Here is a 20,945-nt window from a genome sequence, read left to right as displayed (position 1 = left end):
ATGTCTATTGCCATTGTTTTACAATGAAGAGAATTTTGATTTTCAATTAAATTATTGTTATTTTATTTAGTTATAATATTATAAGGTAAGTAGTAGTATGTAAGATTTTAAGAAAAACTATTTTCTCAATACTCAATATACGGTTGCATTATTTCATGTGTAGATTAGTAAGCTTATAATAATGAGATAAATATAGATATTTTCGGACTCAGAATAAGAGTGAGAGGAAATTTTACCTTATTGAGTCTAAAAACATTATTTTATAGTTTTCCTAAATTTCATTATTATAACAAACTAAAAATATTATAATTATTTTATAAATAGAAAATCTTCAATACTAGTTTTATAGCATTCGAATATTAATGTATGTGATTTCACAAAGACAAAACAAAAGGTAATTTAGGCTTGTAATGTAATATTTGTAATATTTATATTATTTGATTGCATTATAAATATTTATTGTTTATGTAATGACGCGCCATTTAAGAAGTTAGGCAATTGTATTTATTGACTTAATCCGTACTAATCGCAGTTTTTTTAATTTGTATATAAAAATTCATAACACATTTTTCTTCTGTATAAGATTACATCTTTGTTTATCGTTGTGAAATACTTTACGCATTCAACTATAAGATTTAATAAATCATGTAACATAAACTTTTGACCTATTTATATACTTTATGCAAATACTTATTTACACATACGGAGATTGGTAATATAGTCCGTACTTTTGATTATACTCAGTAAGAAAGTGCAACTTCATGCACTGCTAATATAAGAGTAATGTAACTTAAAGTAATTGTAATTCTATATAACCCAACACATATTATCAATATGGTTGCCTAGGTTTGGTACCGGCCTCCTATGGTTGATCATAGATATATAATTTATGCATTCAATAAGCAAAGGAATAATATGAGCCTTATTAACTCCGAGTACTACCCAACCAGCAACAATTAACTTGCTCCTATCCAATTTATTTGATTTCATCCCTCACAGCACACATACACACGCACACGCTCATACATAATTATATGACATAAAAGCAATTAACAATACTTCGGTTATAGATATATATTTATGTAGAACATACCTGGACAATAGATCCGACGAGAAGACCGAAACAAAGAGCAATACTAGTGACGATCGGTGCGTTGGATTCACTTATGGCGATACAAGAGGCAACGCCGATAGATGTCAACAGAAACGTGCCTATCAGCTCCGCGACCAACTGTCGCCAGATCAGCTTGTTGTCTGTGATATCGGCCAGACCGATTACAGAGCTGGTTCCTGTGGAAACAAATAAATAGATTAAAAACACATCATAATTTTAGTTCGGCATGTTATCAAGATGATTGTCAATCAGTCAGGTGACCTCGATCTTCCATAACACTTCATGAATTTATCAAGTAATAAGCAAAATTATGCTTAGATTATGTGTATTTAACATGATCTAAGCATAATTTTTAGAATACATTTTTTTTTAGGGACAGCGATATAAATTATCTCATCTGTTTATTTTCAGTGGTCTGATATAAATAAATAAATATATTTGTTTACTTAAAACTATAAACTTTACAATTAATTAGTATACTCAATATCAATATATTATATTATTATAAATTAAGATCATACTTTTTACACGTTTAATTATACTATTACTAAATGACCGCAACAAATTTACTTATGTTATTTATCGAGCAAAAGACGACGTTTTACTGAAAAACGTCGGCTTCGGCGTCTTTTTCTCGTCAATCAGTCATGTCGAATATTCTTCCATAAAAAAAGTGATATAAGTTTTAATGATATTATGAACACTAACTGAATTTATTTGTAGAATTTAAATATACTATAATATTTATAAATGTATGTTTCATGTTTGCAAAATTCGTAGTTGTAAAATTTAATAATTCTTTAACAATTACAACTACATCTGAAATCTGAAATGTAATTAACTTACGTTAAATATAAATGAGTGTCCTTTTTATGCTCTTAAACATGTTATATGTACCATGCTTTATAATTATTGTAATATATTATTAACTTTTATGTATATAAATTGAATGAGTCATATCATCATAAAGTGTATGAGAATTATTTATTACTTTATGAAATACCTATTTAAAGAAGGCTAACTCAAGTGTACACTTTTATTTCAAAATTATAAGATAATAATATTATTTTAACTGTTCAAATATGATACCTAGGTTTGAAACAATGTCAAGCATCTTATTTAAATAATAAAACATGCTTGTCTTACATTGATAACATGTAAATATAACAACTCTTTGAATAATGTTTGGATACAATTTTTAGTTTTCCACATATAAAAATATTATTTTCAGTAGGTTGACATTTATTTTATTTATTTAAACTTTTTATTTTTATTTTCATTAAATATGAACAAACATAAGTAATATTAAGAGTAAAATATTTTTTAGCAATAAGACCGCCAATTTTATAGCTGTTTAGCACATGTATATTTTTATTTTTGTGTACGATAAAGTATTTTATTATTATTTTTAATACTAATCTTTAAAACATTAACTATTAAAGTCATACTTTATTTAATTAATTACAATTATTATTTAATAAATATAAAATATTATTACACAACAATGATCTTTGATCTTAATAACATTGTTAATTACGTCTAATGAATAACATGTTATTATGTACATTTAATTATGACGTACTATACCGCAAAACTATTTATAAACATGGTTTATTAACTCGATATTATAAAACATTTATAACATATTTAAAATTAATAGAATTGACAAAATGACAAGTATCTCATGCGGACACTTTTCGCCAATATGACATAAAAAAGATTAACTTTAAAAAAAAATGTTTTTGTTATTTTTAATCTTTATGCACTTCCTTAGTACTTACCACCACCCTATATATTTTTAAATTCTCTGTTTATTTTTATAAAGGTATATATTGTTAATGGCTGGCGTATATAATAATATATTTTACATTTTCCTATTGATCTGGCTTATCTTTTAAAAAAACTACGTATATTATCAATAGATTCTAAAGTAAAAAAATATTGTTATTTTATCATACGGTTAATTTTATTTTAACGCTATACTTCCGAATTTAAAATTTGTTTTAATGTGAAGTAACAGACAAAAACCTTTTTAAAACACACGTTAAATGACGATAGACATGGTACACACTGCTTTTATTTAATAATAGTTACACAATATGTTATTATGTAAACGGCTTTATCTAAAAACGTATAAAATGAGACGCTTACTACATTTATGGTACTCAAAAAAACTGTATTTTATAATAGTAATTTCCGCAATTATAAAAACATTAATAGATAATAAAACATTGATAGTAGCAATTTTAGTTGAAAAAAAAACAATTGACTATTGTTTAATTACATATACTATAATACTAAGATGTGCATTATTGTAATAATTCTTAATAAACTAAAAATAATTTATATCCATAATAATATGTAGATATTTTAGACATAAGAAATGATTATAAAAAATTAAGAAAGTTATCGCTTTTTTATTGCGAAAATGTGTGATTTTGCCTAAAGTATAGTTGTACTAACGTGTGTTTCACTAAGACACATCAGTGTTTACGATTATAACACAAACACCTTCAACCCTCAGTGGAATTTTCAATAAACTTTGAACTTACTCTTCTGCATTTCATCCATCGGATAATCCGTCTTCATTTTTAATACAATCACTTTCTAGTCCGATTAGCTAACAAACTGCACCTCACAGTTGCGACAGATATAAGAAATTACCGCAAGTTATTTTATTTGTAATTGAAAATTCCTTATAGTTTGGAGAAAATCGTTCGTGAAGAATGTGTACGCTGCGCCGCACTACCTTTCTGTAACGCTTCATACACCTGAGTGTGGCGGATGACAGCGGACCAGTCGAATGCAACTGACTTTTTATTCTGAGTATGTTTCTTGAACGATGTTTATAAATTAATCGGCTATTTGATATTCATCACTATCTCCCATTGCGAGGAAACCGCAAATATTTTGAGGGAAATAGTAAGATGTTCTCGTCATTTGTTGAAATCAAACTACCTGCGCATTGCTTATGAAAAAGTTTAATAAGTGCACATGTTTAAAACATTAATTGTTATATATTTTTTTAATTAAATTTGATGCTATTTTTCTTTATGATTATTCCTTGCTAAATTAAATACTTTGTGCCCTGGCCGTAAAACTTATAAAGTAAATAAAAAAATTAAGTATTTTTAATTATCCCAATTTATAAATAATGTGGCAGAATTATTTTCAGGCGAGAAAGCGAAAATACTAGTATCTTAGTATAATCTTGAATACTAGTATCTTAGTCACATAACTTCAATATAAAGTGACTATTAAAGTTACGTTGAAGTTAAAAATAAACGAGATCGAAAAGCTATTTGTGGTAGAAATAGATATTATCCTCGGGATAAAACCCAATGCAATAAAAAACTTGACAGGGAATCTTACTACGAAACTGGTTCTTACTGGCTTAAAATGCCATGTATGTATTAAGCTGTGTAATGTATTTTTTATTTATTTTTACTAACTTTTTCTATAGTTTATACTATAATAATAATGTAATAGTATGTGCGTGATATTCGTACTTATCAACTTATGACATTGAATCGATTATTATTATTTAAGATTGTTGAATTGCAGAAGAGAATTACTTATTGTAATATTTATGTAACATCTTTGACTTCTTGGATAATAATAGTGTAATATCTTCATTGATAAATGAAATAAACTATTTATGTTTGTTTATTGAATATCCGATCAATGAGTATAGATATACTTTACACTATTTTTAAATTCGTGTTTTAGGCACAGCAATTTAAAGAAATATATAAAATATTTATAGAGTTACGACGAGTTTGAATTGATCTTCAATGAACTCTTAATATTTCTTTGGAAATATATATAATAAATATATATAATATGTAAGCATAATTAAAATGTTAATTAGTCAAGTTATGTTCCGTTTATAACAGATAGTAACAATAGTGTGTTATTATCATTTATTTATTTTACTGATACATTTAACAATTTCACATGATAATATTATATAGAAAGTCCACTTATAATATTTGGTGTTTTGTAAACGTTAATAAGTCTTAAACTTAATCCTGATAAAGAACCAATAGTGACTTATTCTTTGGGTATTTCCTATACGTACCGCCATAGATACGATTAAGTTCCGTATATTGTGAAACAAAAATATTCCATTAAAAACTTCGCGGTATAATTATATTAATATGCAGTTCTTGGGTTGAATTAATATGACGTCACAGATTTTTTTACAAGTTTTGCAACTCATTTTTAAACTAGTTTCACACAACCGATTGCGTATATTATTGGTGCTGGGACGATATAATCTATTAATATATTTATACGTTAATTCATTTTTATTTTTCTATGGTTATATGTAAAATATATGTAATTAAAAATGAATGTTTGTATGTTTGTCCCTTACGCATTCCTAAATTAGTAATCCGGTTGTGATGAAGTGAGTTGTTCTTTGTACACTTAGGTAGGATTCAAAAATCTAGATGTTTGTTCTTCAAAAGAAACGTTGTTGTCCATAAAAAAATAGAAACATCTTATTCCAAACGAGCAAAGCGGGGACAGGTATTCGGTAAGTATATACTAAATAAAAGAACTTAATGATTCTGTTATTTCTGTTTTAAAGAACCATCTTCATAATATAAAATAAACGATTCGTAGTAGTACCTAATATATATATATATATATATATATATATAACCCCATTGGCAACGCGTCAAATTGTTTTTGTTTGCAATGCCAATTGGTTTTCCGGCTTTAAGCCTCAATAACGCGTTATAAAGTAAACGAGCTTGTGCAAAGAATTTTAAAATAAAAAGTAAAAAAAAAACACTTCATTTTATTAGAAAGGTAATTTAAATTATGCAAAAAATTTAATATAAATGTAATTTGATTTTCAACAGACATACTGTGATTACTACGACAATAAGTATTGAAGGGTAATTGTTTTTTTTTACTTAAATTTATGTAAATAAACTATTGTATATATATATATACAATATATTTACGTACGCATGGCACAACTATAAACGTTCGTTCCTACTCTTCATAAGGTTGTCTGGTAGAATATTTTAACATTAGGTCCGCCTGTTGTACAAACAGCCCTGGATTTATGCCAAGGCCTATAAAAATCATCACCCAGCCAAAAACAATACAAATTTAGTATGTCTAATTGCTTTGGAATAGGGATCGCCTCAAACGTCAAAGTGCCTATAAGCCTTGGATCTCTAAGTAGAGGCCTGTGTACATTATATTTGGTTTTGTAAAATAAAGTATGAAATAGTGTATCTATCTCAAGTTAATAGTATGATAACGTTGAGACAACAATACTTTTAAATCAATATTTAAACATCATAACGTAAAATAACTTGAAATAACGAACTCGTAACTATACGTGATTATCAAGAAAGGTTTTGATATTTTGATTACTGACAAAGCAAAGGCGTATAAATATTATTCAGGCATGAAGGTTTTATGCATATTTTATGAGCGAGTCGTAAAGCAGTGATATTTATACTGCTGTTATCGGGTGTAAAAATTCAGTAGTTGTGTTCATAAGATAAGCCTCGGGGTATTGTCTCAGCCTCGAGTTAATACTGTTTGTTTGCCACACTTACGGTTCTACGAGACATACGAGTGCCTTGCGCACAGTTAAAATAATAGTTTTCTCATCACGAATGTTGCTTAAAATATCAACAAACCATAAAACTGTTTTACTAATGGCCCGTTCGGTCTTACGTACTTATTACTACTTACCTATTCATTACTTTAATGTTTATCCATTTTAAAGTATTGTTAATCATTTTGATTGGACCGGTTTTTAATATTGATTTGTGTACCCGTGTATATAAGAGAGTCCAGGTACACTAAAACTAATATCATGTCCTTAACAGGAGTGAATTTTAAAGGACTGTTACTATTTACTGGTGGTAGGGCCTTGTGCAAGCTCGTCTGGGTATCACCCACTCATCAGATATTCTACCGCAAAACAGCAGTACTTGGTATTGTTTCGGTTTGAAAGGTGAGTGAGCCAGTATTCCCAAGGTTGGTGGCGCAATGGCGATGTAGGCGATGGTTAACATTTCTTACAATGCCAATGTCTATGGGCGTTGATGACCACTTACCATCAGATGGCTCATATGCTCGTCCGCTTACCTACACTATAAAAAATGTATAAAATTGTCTTGTTATGTATACTTAATATTATAAAGATATAAAGTTTGTGAGGTTGTAGGGGTCAATCTCTGAATTTACAGAACCGATTTTGAAAATTCATTTACCAATAGAGTGCCACATAATTTGTGAGTGTCATAGACTATATATTAACCCGAAAAAAGAACCTACCCTTTTTCGTGGTAGTGAGATTTGCAAAATAAGTCGGTGAAAAAACGATTGAACGAAAAGGTTTCTTAGGAACGCTGTCTTAACGATGGGAGATATATGTTTGAGTTCTAGAGAAAAGTTGTAGAGCTTGATAATGCCTGCAAAAAAGTCAACGACAGCATACGTCTAACTTTTATATTCAAGTCACAAAAAGTCGTTTTTATATTAAAAAAATAATTTAAATCGTTAGGTCATGTTTATTGGTCATATAATCAACAATTATGAATTCTTATCAAAATAAATAAACCTATCGTCCCAAAGGCTTAAATCAAAAGACTTTTCCCTTTTACTACATATAATTTGGATGAACGGGTAATGAGATAATACGACATAGGTATGGAACTGCAACCGTGTCGTAATCTATTGAATGATATTTCTATTAGATGATTTTTTTTCATATATAACAATCAATAAATTTAGAAATAAATTGCTTTTTTGGTTGCATAGTTCAAGTGATAATTCAAAATATCAAACTCGAAAGACAATTTTATTAATGTTTGGTCAGTCGATCACAAGTAAAAATGTTTACCACCCAACGAAGTGGACACGGGTCAGCTAGTGTAAAATAATATAATATTAATAGTACCGAAACAGCCTGTGAATGTCCCACTGCTGGGCTAAAGGCCTCCTCTCCTCATTTTGAGGAGAAGGTTTGGAGCTTATTCCACCACGCTGCTCCAATGCGGGTTGGTGGAAATATTAATAGTACATAATAATATAATATTTTACATAAGAAAAAATTAAATTCTGAAATAAATAAAAAGAAAGTCTGAAATAAATAAAACGCTCATTGGAAAAAGCCCACACGATACTGTTACGGTTACAATAACAGGTTTCGAATATTCCCGATTCAAACAAGTATCGCAAAAAATAATAAACACCAATTATTTTCTTGCTATACGAGTTTCATCACTTTCTTTCTTCGTCCAGGGCATTCAGCACGCGTGTTTAATAATCTACTTGCATATATTATAAAATAATATAACGGAGACTTTTAAAATGTTATCTTAAGATTAATCTGTACTCAAAGTATTATTCTAGTATGGTATTATTCTAACGCAAATTTCAATTCGTATAGTTTTCACATTTGAATATTTTATACTAACAAAACATAATTGGTGTAAATGCCACCTCTTATGAGAAAGGCTTGGAGCTTTTATTATTTTTTATTTTTTATTACACCAATAGCGTGGTGTAATAGCAAAATACAATTATTTTGCTATTACACCACGCTGCTCCGACGTGGGGTAGACAAGTGATGAGATATAAAAACAAATCATAGTTTAGGATTCATGTGTCGTAGCCACTGGACCACCAAGGTTTAGAAGATTTTGTTTATATTCAGAAGATTTTTATTCACTGGTGGTAGAGCTTTGTGCCAAAAATTAATGTTGCCATATATAATCCAAAAAAACATTTGAGATAAAAGATAACAAACTATAATGTAACTACTAAAATGTAAAAGATCTGTTTATGTTTATATACATAAAGTCCTCTGTCTAGTTGTCAACGCGTCCGCGTGCTTAACCTCAGTAATAAATAATAACAATATACATTTTTTAAGCTCATATGATGCACAATTTATTTTAATACAAGTAGTTTATATGAGGAGATCTTTTTTCAAACGATGTTTGAGGAAGTCCATTGTGTTTTTTTTTATTCTCACGGTAGTTATTGGCAATTTAAATTGTAAACGAATTAGATTCAATTAAAATCTTTTATCTTTGATTTCCTTGTAATGGTTTCATGATTTTTCATGACTTCCCCCTAACAAATGTTAATTATTTACACGATTGTCTGTCTTATTACCTTACTAGCAAAACCTAAGATTTCGCCGGCGTGGAATTCAGTTTCTGAAAAATACTTTATACTTATACTTTATAATGTACCATTTTTTTCCAGACACATCAATTTTATTTATTTGTATATATTTGTACATTACCATTTAGAGCCTTTTTTATTCATTGTGCATGATAACGCAAATTCTAGTAGCATACACACAATATTAAAAAGAATACGAAAAATGTGTGTTTTTGAATTTTTATAAAGAAATAACAGAATACCAAACCATTAAAAATAAAATTACAGGAATAAAATAAAATTAATGCTATATACCTGGCAGAGATGACCCAGTGGTTAGACGTGTTCTAAACTTAACCGAAAGATGGCGGGTTCAAGCCGGGCAAGCTGTATTTTCAAGTACGTAATTTGTGTTTATAATTTATCTCGTGCTGGCTGTGAAGGAATACACCGAATGAAAAACTACTTGTGTCGGACGCAAATCTGAATTACACGAACAGTGGGTCATTGACAAGCTATTGCTTTTGCCTTTTTTTCCAACAAAATGCAGTATTAATTTAAAATATATTCGATATATAATTAAATAAACATGAAATATTAATATAATATCAATAAAGATCAATATAACATCTGTCTTTACAATACAGTCTGTATTAAAGGGACATCGTTTAAGCCCTCTTTCCTAATCACGAATACTACCGAAAATACGTAGGTGTTATCTAAGCTTATAAAAGGTCGATTGTGATATCATGCTGAATTTACTACCATTATCATTAGGCGTTATGGATCGGGTAAACAAGAGTGGCAAGTTTATGAACACAATGTCCCGCATAATGTTCAAACACAATTCACTTTACTTATTGGAAGATAGGTCAACATTGTTGATAGTCCATTAGAAATGCAATTAATGCCTGGTACTTTTTACAATATTTACAAATAAGGCTATTTCTATTATCATTAATATAATAATTTAAAGAAGTCGTTTATTACTTTATCATAGATATACATTGTTTTTCTTAACACGTCGTATCTTCTATTATACATCAAATATGTTATGACGAGCCGGTCGCCGTGGTTGGTGGATGCTTAGCTTTCACGCCGAAGGTTGTGGGTTCGATTCCCACCCAGGACAGATATTTGTGTGCATGAATATGTCTGTTTGTCCTAAGTCTGGGTGTAATTATCTACAAAAGTATGTATTTACAAAAGAAAAATAGTATATGTAGTATATCAGTTGTCTGGTTTCCATAGTACAAGCTCTGTACAAGCTTAATTTGGGATCAGATGGCCGTGTGTGAAAAATGTCCCAGGACATTATTATTATATTATGTTATTTCTTAGATCCGTTAAATACTTGATAGCTTTAATTTGCACATAAGTGCATTATAATATACTTAAAATTGGTTATATACCGTGAAGACATGGAACAACGGTTGTTAAGATTATAATATATTTTTTATTTTATTTTATTATTTTTATGACAAAGAATATTCAAGTAAAGGTTAACATACCTAGTTATTATCTTATCGATCGTCGTACATCTATAAGAGTTGTACGTTTATGAGAAGTTTATATGCATAAAGATGAACGTTAATTAAAATAAAAATCATAAAACGAAACAATGAAAGTCAATTAGGAGAAAAATATAATATGCATATGAATCAGTTACACAAAGTTTTGTTTTTCTGACTAGACTCGGAGTTACGTCTATGTTATGTATATATATACAAGTTCATACATAATCTTATTGGCCAGTAACATGTAATAGCAGAAACAAGAACTGGCAATAAGAGAAAAATAAATGTAACAACTTTAAGTGTAATCTTACTTGTAAAACAATGCGTTTAGTTTTTCATTAAAAACATAATTGCATTATACGGTCACAATATAAAACTTGCCAAGGCCATATTTACCCATAAAAATAGTTTCACTCTAAAATGTACATCTATGATGTATATATGATGTTGTCATGTTTTTCAACGAAATACTAAAAACTAACGTATCACAAATCCATCTTAACTTCTTCGCAGAAAACTGGCATTGCGCGCACCTTGGCCGTGACAAGTACAAGAGGTAATAGAACAGATTGCTACCTCTATAAATGCGTCACACGATTGTTCACATGCGAAAATTAACTTGTGTTCGACAACGTCTTTACGCATTATAAATAATTTAAGAAGCTCACATCTTTTGTTTAGTGAATATATTGGATGACATCTGTAATAAATAACTCCTTCGTTATATATATATATATATATATACATTCCTTCTAATTTTAACAACAAATACTATAGTTTTATAAAATATATTTATTTGTTTGTTATGTATTCATGTTTTAACTACTCAACCGATCATCATAAAATTCTAACCTAACACCTACTCCCCAAACATGAGCAAGCGCAGCCGCGAGCGGAGACTAATGCATTATCAAACGAAACAATAAAATTCTCAGTTAAAAATCGCGCGCGTACAACAATTAGAACATTTTCTCTAAATATATAATATGTAAAATATATCAGCAAATAAAACGCGGCAAATTATCACCGGCCGTGACAATAGCGTCGCGGGCGACCGCTAACCAACAAAATTAATATTACATCTTGCCAATTGTAAGCACTTACTGTATTTATCATTGTATGCTGTACTTTGCTTAAATTAATTACTACATATTATGTATATGCATATAATATTTAATCCAGTACAATACAATATATTTTTAATATATATTTATTAAGTGGGATAATCTTTAAATTCAAAATTATTCTTTGTTTACATTGTATGCGAAAACAACTATATACTTTATTTTAACTTTTCAATTTAATTACATCCCAGGATATAATGAAAACCTTTTATAATGGGAATAAAAAAACCACTTTGAATTGTCCAAACATTATATTATCTCTACGTCATATCTCAAGAGAAAGTATCGTGAGCAGGTCATTTAAGTAAAATTGTAAGAACAAAGAGTATAGTACAATAATTGTAGCCTAAGCCTTCACGGTTAGAGATGGGTGTGTATGAAATGCCATTATACGAATGTAGCCTTGAATCGTGCGTCTTTGTTTGGCCACAAGAGACGAGCACTAACGATTAATTGGTCAGAACCTAAACCACGGTCCGAATCCGGTTTTAAGGGTGAATGAGCCAGTGTAACTACAGGCACAAGGAGCTTAACATCTTAATTTCCAATATTGGCGTATTTTTTTATTTTTTTTTACGCTGGAAAAACGCATTACACGTTTCCCCCACGGGAACAGTGGGAGGGTATGTGGGGCTCGCCGATGTCCGAGGCGCCGAGTGCGCCCCAAACAACGGAATACCCACTAAAAAACCAACGGTACCCTTTCCGTCATAACGAGGAGCGCCACGGGATCGCTTGCGCATGCTACCGCGACGCTCTGACGGGCGGCCTGCGTATGCAGGCCTCCATTCTGTAGGGGGATTACCAGGGTACTGAGAACCCCCTAGTCCCGGCGACGCCTATTGCGGCGGAGGGAGAAGGTGCGCATAGCGCCTCATTCTTCTCCCCAGTCTTCTTCGGCGGAGCAGGTTTGCAGCGGCGTCCTCTTCCCGCTCCCACTCCGCGGCCTCCTTCTGCGACATTACATTTTCACAGAAGGAGACCATTTCCGACCAGTACTCATCGTTTCCGAGCATCGCGTTTATCTCGCTGTGGGGGACCCCAGATCTTCCTCAGATAACCTCTTATCGCTCTTACCGCTATGACCCTCTGCGGCCTCCGCAGGAGGGCCCGGTTGTGAGCAGTGAGCGCGTCGACCCATATCGGGGCACCGTACAGTGCCATCGACCTCACTACGCCGGCATAGAGGCGCCGACATAGCGATCCCGGTCCTCCCACGTTGGGTAGGAGGCGACCCAAGGCGGCAGCTGTGTTTATGAGCTTCGGGCCGAGTTGCACGAAGTGCTGTCTGAAGCTCCATCGCCCGTCTAGGATCAGGCCCAGATACTTCATCTGGGCCTGCACCTTGATCACCGTCCCGTGGGATATTGGCGTATTAACGTTGAAAATTGAGTAGTTGAGTACTAATATCTATGGTAAAACACCAATGTCGGTGTTGATTATGTTTATGAATATTAAATAATTAAAAAAAAATATTTGCTACTAATATCTGTTTTTAAAAGAATTAAGGATCACAACAATTGTGATATAAAAATAATGAAATTCCGCTAATGCTTACAACTTAGGGTTTTTTATTATTAATATACAAATCGTCCGTCAATGCATGACATTAGCGAGAAACGGACAGAATAAGCGTGGAGAATTGCATTTTGCTTGCACTTAACTTCGATAAAATTTTAGAATAAAAAATACGAGGATGTAATGGACAGTTAATAGTTTAAGTTTATTATAATATAATGACCATCTGTTGCTGATTATCTTTACCCGGTATTACATAATAAAAAAATTTAATTTAAATATAAGTAAGGTTAAAGCTTCATCTTCGTTTGTGAACAAGGTTTGAGCCTATTCCACCAAGCTGCTTCAATGCGGTTTAGTGGATATATATGTGGCATAATTTCGTTGAAATTAGACGGATGGAGGTTTTCCTTTACCACCGTAAGAGATAAATTATTAACAAATATAAGCACATGAAAGGTCAGTTGTGCTTGCCTAGGTTTGAACCCACAATCATCGGTTAAGATTTAATTGGACCATCTCGGCTCAGCAATAAATTACAAGCGTTGTATAAAAATGGCTTTATGAATTATCCTTTATTGTTACTACATTCAGGTCTAAGATTGGTGATTTGGTGCAACTTCTATTTTTAAATAGTTTTTTGCGGAATAAAGATGCCCTGTCATTGACGGTTGTCATAGTTATAATTTTTAATGTAAAATTACATCATGCAACTTTAATTAGAGAATAAACATTAAACACACTTATTATAATATAACTACACAAAATTACTAAGGAAAAAATATTTTATATTTTTTATTAATAATTATTAAGTTATATAAATTCTCGTTAAAGATCTTAAGAGCTTCTAAATGTTACGCTTCTTAGCTAATTAATGTATCTTACAAGACATAAAATAGATTTTGCTAAGAAATCCAATTAAACTTGAATTCTGTTGGAGTCATGGATGTCGGGTATATAAGTGTAACCGTTTAAAATTATATTTAAGTTAAATGTTTTTATTATGTAATACCGGGTAAAGATAATCAGCTACAGATGGTCATTATATTATAATAAACTTAAACTATTAACTGTCCATTACATCCTCGTATTTTTTATTCTAAAATTTTATCGAAGTTAAGTGCCTTAGCCCAGCAGTAAACATTTATTATATATGTTACTTTTACTTATATTTTAGTACACAATATAACATCAAATTACAGAACCGGTGATCGTTTGCATGTGATTACTATTCATCGCGGGATTTTATCAAACAATGGAACATCTCCAACGTGAAAAATAAAACAATGACTTATTCCGGTTAGTAATGGTCTGCAGATGGAGTGAGTTCTAATTTTCTGATAAAGAAAATATTTTCTCGATAAGATTTTCATCTATTATGTGTCAATTATGTATGTAGTGACGTTATATATTTCGTCGGTTAGCCTATACCAATTGTAAATAACGATAAGTGCGAGTAACATTTTAAATATAATTGTACATAATATGACCGTGCCATATTAAATTATGAAGTGGTGACACGGGAAAGGCTGCTAAGGATCTGACTAGCATTCATCAGTTAACAAAAATGGCTTAGGCCTTTATTGTTGTAAATGGTAATGTATGTACATAAGGTAAGCATATTTAATTGTTTACTTCAAAATGTTTTCGTTCACGGCATCAACTAAAACTTTTTTTTATTATTAAAACATTTATTTTACCACGAAGATATCATGAGGAAACCTGCATACTTCAGATGGTGGAATAAGCTCCGAGCCGTCTTCTTAAAAGGACAAAAAAACTTTCGCCCAGCACTTTTACTTTATACTGATCACATTTTCTAGAACCTTTGTTTGTTGTTTGTTGTATATGAATATGCAGGAAAAAAGTTTGTCTTTGTCTGATTCCGAGTACTATTTTTTAAAAGCAAATATATACAAAGATTAAAAGAATCATTCCCACAATCCGTCATAGCAAGTTTGCAATAGAAGGTAATTCTAAGAAAACGATTGACGTCTACCCACATAAAATAAAAAGCTTTTGAAAATCAATAGATTATAACATATGTTATTTTGTAAGACATAAGGTTTAAATTTCAATAAAACTTATTTTAATATTAGCGTATTTCTTAATGATTTAAAATCGAGATAAAACTTGGCACGAAATTGTGGCAGTTCATTAAATATATGTGAGTCACAGGAAAAGCCGTTTAGAACGGAAAGTTTAAATAATATTAAAGAAAATAATATATATAAAGATATATTTATAAACGATAAATCTTTTAATGTGGAAGTATGAATATATGTCGAAGAATAACGCTTAATTAACAAATTCAATCAGATTAAATTTCTTATTGTTAGAGATATATATACCTATATCTTACATAGTCAGCCTACATCTGTCCCGCTGGACAAGGCTAAGCTTGGAGCTTAACCTGGAGTACTGGTCTAGTACGGATTTATGGATAAAATATATAAATAAAAGACATAAATTAACATCGAGGTTTACTCATAAAAATTTTTCTTAACCAACAACCAAGGACGGGATTGATGATAAAAAGAAACTAAGCACGTTAATATTTAACAGTTCTTACCGGATCAACCCATCTATATAATTGTATTAAACCTTATATATTTTTGTTTATATAACATATACATTGTTAAATTAAATAATTGATTTATAGTAACGCCTTCTAAATTGCAAATAGTATAAACGTCAAGATAAATCCGCACCGAGTAACCGTTAATATAACGTTCACGTTTAAACTAATATGCTATTATCTCGAAGGCAATAAATAGACGCGTAAAAGGATCGCTCAAATAGCATCTGAATGGGATGCGAGTCAGACACCCACGTGAGGTCATTGGCATAGTTTTTGCACTATATAAGTAATGGGTATGACTTGCAATTGCTTTTACAAACGCCAACCAATACGTTGACGACCATTTTCGAAATAAATTGCGGTTCCTTAGGTTATTGACATCATTTGAACTTACGCAACGAACGTAAGCACTTTAAATGACTTTAAGTGTATCATTTCATGCGTTTTTTTATTGCTGACTAAAAAAATTAAGTATTGTACATTTTACCATTAGATACATTGCGTTCTTTGAAAATGTACTTGAAATATTTAATGAATGAATATTATTGTATTAATCTATATATGTATCTTATGAAAATATAATGTAAGAATGACTTCTCATAGAAGACAACTATTTCTTTGATTCGCAAAATGACGCTATATAAAATAAAAATACCACCAGCTTTATAATCTGAAGTCATTGCGTAATTTGCACAAAGAGGATTTGCCACTTGACATGGAGGATGTTGATAAAATAAATACACACAAGTAGGTCACAATTGGTTAGAATTGTTTTCAACTCGCGTGGGTCTCTTCTGTCCAGTGCTTCCTCTATTTCGAGAGACATGATCTAAATGGACAATTTGACTGATTGTGGTTGACGAAAATAGCCGGTTATTTTCATAACAAGTTTGAAACTGAGCTGAATTATATCAATTTAGTTAAGCGATCGTCTGAAAGCCATTGAAACTACTCAAAGATACTTAAAGATATAAATTATAATGGTTCGTGAAGGACTATTGAGCATATAAACTTTATACCGTTTGCAATCTGTGCCATAACGTTTTCTATTCACGATATACTTTGGCGTAAACATAAGGTGGTCATAAGGTCATTTTTAAAAGACTAATCAAATTCGAGTTTGAAATTTTATTTAACGAAAATTTGTTAGATGATCTATCTTTCGTTAACCTGTCATCCGCTTAATTAGTAATTGGAAAGAAATTTTAATTTCATTTGATTTATTATTTGAATGAATGTTGTTTATTATTACATTGAATAATCTTTTAAAAACTATAGGATAGTATTTAGAATAAATGTATTAACCATATCTATGTTGATTCTGTTAAAACATCTGGTTTTTTAAATACCATTCTCTTAATTTTCCGGTTCAATACGTATTACATCTGTTACTATTTTTGTAGATAACTATGACGGCAATGATTATTTATATATATAAAAATTGTAACATTTATTTTGTTATGTGAATTAAAGGTCGAATTTGAGAGAACCTAAATATACAAATCTATTTTTTGGTTACAGTTTACTACTGCTGTTATATGTTTAGTTTACCATAATTACTTACACGTGTATGATACAAATAAGATACAGATCTTGAGGTCCTGGATTAAATTCTCGGATCGAACAATATAATCAATAAATAGTAATTGCGCTTATGTGTCAAGAAATCCTCAGTTTGGAGTTTGGAACACGTAAATCCGAAAGTCCTGCCGTCTCATTGAGCTATGAGAGCAATGGAATAGGGTGTTCACAGAATCATTATTTTCTTCTAATACGTTTTATAATACTACACCGTGATGTGTTCGCTTTGATCAATTTATCTTGTAAAATGAAGATTTAAATGGTCTACTTGATTCATTATAATGCATTGATAGCTTATAGTGATTATTAAACTTTACGGACAAGTAAGTATAATATGTTTGTTGCAGCCAAACCAGCTCCTTACCGCAACTTTAAAATTGTCATCGGCTACGATCGTCACATTGTTGTACGCGTTATTTCTGTATATAACTATTTTATTACTTTTGTCAACATAATGGTAATATTGACTTGACTTTAACTTCAACTCCGCAATCAATGAATTATATTCTGCTTAAAATATCCGCTCAGCTACGACTAGTTACTGCACTGTCACCTATTTTTTAGTATTTATTGCGGGTTTTGTGTTTTAGACGCAACATCGATACGTCGCCGTGAAGAGATTGTGGCGCGGTTTTATATGCGTACACAGTACAAATTGCGGTACGGCATCGGCATGTTAGCGGCGTCATATACACAAAGCTAAAGACGTAAGTCACATTTATAGTACATGAAGATACAAGTTTTAAGCGTGACAGTGACGTGTCCCACAGAATTAATTAATCATGAAGTATAATTAGGCAGGTGCATAAAGATAAAAGCACATTCATCCACATAAATCATTTTAAGAATTATTAACATGAGACTTAATTAGCGTGTTCTTAAATAAGGTCTCATAAAATTTAATAATTAGAAGTAAATACTTAGTGCTATTCACTTTTTAGAGCAAATTAATAGATACAGACGCATATGTTTTCAGTGCGGTCATGCTCTTAGGGCTTATTGATAACACACTTTATATCCTCATTCCAAACGGCAAATGGTAATGTTTACAAATGAGAATTTTATGTCTCATGGTATATGAGATTTACAACATATTCGATAAAGGAAAATTTAATACACAAAAAATTTTACTTATCTGCCATATTTTTATACATAGCAAATACACATATATGTACGCAAATAGATTGGAATTAACTACGCATTGTTTTAAATTCCCAAGTGAAATCAACATCCTTTATTCTTAATTCCCTTTTCACAGTACGAGACCTTGGCATTGGCTCGACCACTGATTGTACTTACTGATGGCACGTGGAAAAGATTTAACGATAAAGCTTTACCCGCGCGCGAGCTCAAAACAATTTACATATTTATTTTAAATTGTACATTTAGAAACCTGTATGTAGTATAAATGTATACAAGCATTTTCTATGTAAAATTAGAAAGTAGTAGTGCCATTCTGTAAGGATACTTGGAACATACACTTACTTTGATGAGTTTTTTGATGATATATTCTTTAAATGTTATAATTATTAAAGCCAATGTCGGGTATCACATTTGGACAGTTGTACATTATTCTTACAGAACAGCTCGCTTAAATTAATAAGAGACATAAAAGAAGATGACATGATCAAGTAAATAAAAAAGTAATAGAAAATATTTACACGAAAATAATTGCTTGTCGCGATTAAAGAATAAAAATTTGTACGCAGCGCAAGTTAAAAGCGAGAGCAAAAGTTTCCTAAGATAAAACGGCTAGTAACTAAATAATTTACAAGATATTTAGATTTATGTATGAGTCAATTTATAATAAAAATAAATTATACTCTTAATCACGAGAACGTACCTTAACTATACAAAGCATTTTAACTTAAAAATAATTAAAAACGGACTTTATACAAAGGATAAACAATAAAAAAGAAAATTAGACTTACTATATATAAGATCAATGTGAACATACGTTTACGTTTAATTCTGCCTCTTTATAGCTATAAATATTTTTTATCCAATATCAAATATCTATCAAGTTTTTAGTAATAAAGTACATATTTTATTCATGCTTAGAATGCTTATTGGTTATAAGAACAAAAGGATTTTCTAATATTCAGTAATTTAAATTAAAAAAAAATATATCAAAAAAAATATTTGATCTATGATTTACATATCAACGCATACCAATACCAATGATACAAAGATGAAATTGTTTTTGTCATAATATTTAATACACCACCGTAAGGTCGGTTGCTGTCTTATTGTATCTAAGATAATAACTTGGTTTTCCACGTGTACATCTTGATCATTTCCTTCCAACGAATTGTTATTTTATATACTAACTGCTAAATAATTAGACTATAATGATGATAAATTAGTGTGCTACGTTGTTACAGGAAAGGATAATTTCCGAGTCTTTGAATAATATCAGTATGGAGTTTCTGTACGTTTTTAAAGATACCGACTCATTTGTTTTTAATTTTTTGTAAATTAAAGATAAATTCTTTAAATACTCAAATTATCAAGCACTTACCAAATAGAGATTAATATTTTGATCATTTGGTTTATAAATATATCAGCCACTGAACTAAAATTACGCAGCTACTGGCATACTATCATACAGTTATATAGTAATAGTTTGTCCTTTATTATAGTATAGTAATAGTTTGTTTGTATATTAAAAAATCTTATCAAAACTGATTTTTTTGTCTTATAAACTTTGGAGGCGAAAGGAGAAGTTTGGCCAATTTTATAAGCGTCTACGACCCTACCCTACGACAGTACCCTTTGAATAATAATACATTTTTCATTTAATAAAATATATAGATCCTTATATTATTCTATTACAAGAATACAACGTTCTAATGATATATTAAGTTATTTTTGTTATTCTATGTCTGTAGTCCATCAAATGAAGCCAATGCTTCAATACACGTACATGCATAAGTGATTAAACACGTCATACATTATTGTAATTTGATGTAAATTCGACTATTTGTAAATCATATGAAGACGTACAAGAATTGATTAAATGTTGTGAAAATGTATTGGAGTTTTATAGTTTGAAGCTTTTAGATGCGGATTTGGAATGATAAGGTGCAATAATGCATATGAAATGTATACGTTAAACTTATTGATTAATCTTCATTTAGTACATAATTTACGATTACTTACTATCACACTATAATAAATATCTATATAATGTTTATAGGAAAACAAAGGATAATTATAATTATCAACGACTATAATTATTTAATTTATTGATTATTTATTACTAACAGTCACATTATTTTATAAAGAATATTATCATGTCTTTTAGATTATTACTTTATATTATAAAGAGTGGTTGTGACTATTTTTATTTGTAAAAG

At 30.2% G+C, this 20,945-nt stretch overlaps 1 protein-coding gene across 3 annotated transcripts in view; it reads right to left on the bottom strand.

Moving 5' to 3' along the window:
• LOC126777621 (aquaporin AQPAe.a-like) overlaps nucleotides 1–20,945 on the bottom strand; it is a 66,013-nt gene that overhangs the window by 36,779 nt on the left and 8,289 nt on the right. For 2 of the 3 annotated variants that reach the window (XM_050500704.1, XM_050500725.1), the window contains one exon: nucleotides 1,094–1,290. In XM_050500704.1, coding sequence (XP_050356661.1) covers nucleotides 1,094–1,290 — 197 coding nt within the window. Of the gene's footprint in view, nucleotides 1–1,093; nucleotides 1,291–3,666; nucleotides 3,922–20,945 lie in introns of those variants that run through there. The other variant, XM_050500715.1, reaches the window with a different exon arrangement.

This window comes from Nymphalis io, chromosome 2 (assembly GCF_905147045.1).
Source record: "Nymphalis io chromosome 2, ilAglIoxx1.1, whole genome shotgun sequence".
Classification (NCBI taxonomy): Eukaryota; Metazoa; Arthropoda; class Insecta; order Lepidoptera; family Nymphalidae; genus Nymphalis; species Nymphalis io.
The sequence above is the reverse complement of the archived record's forward strand: the minus strand, read 5'-3'. Positions and strand labels throughout refer to the sequence as shown.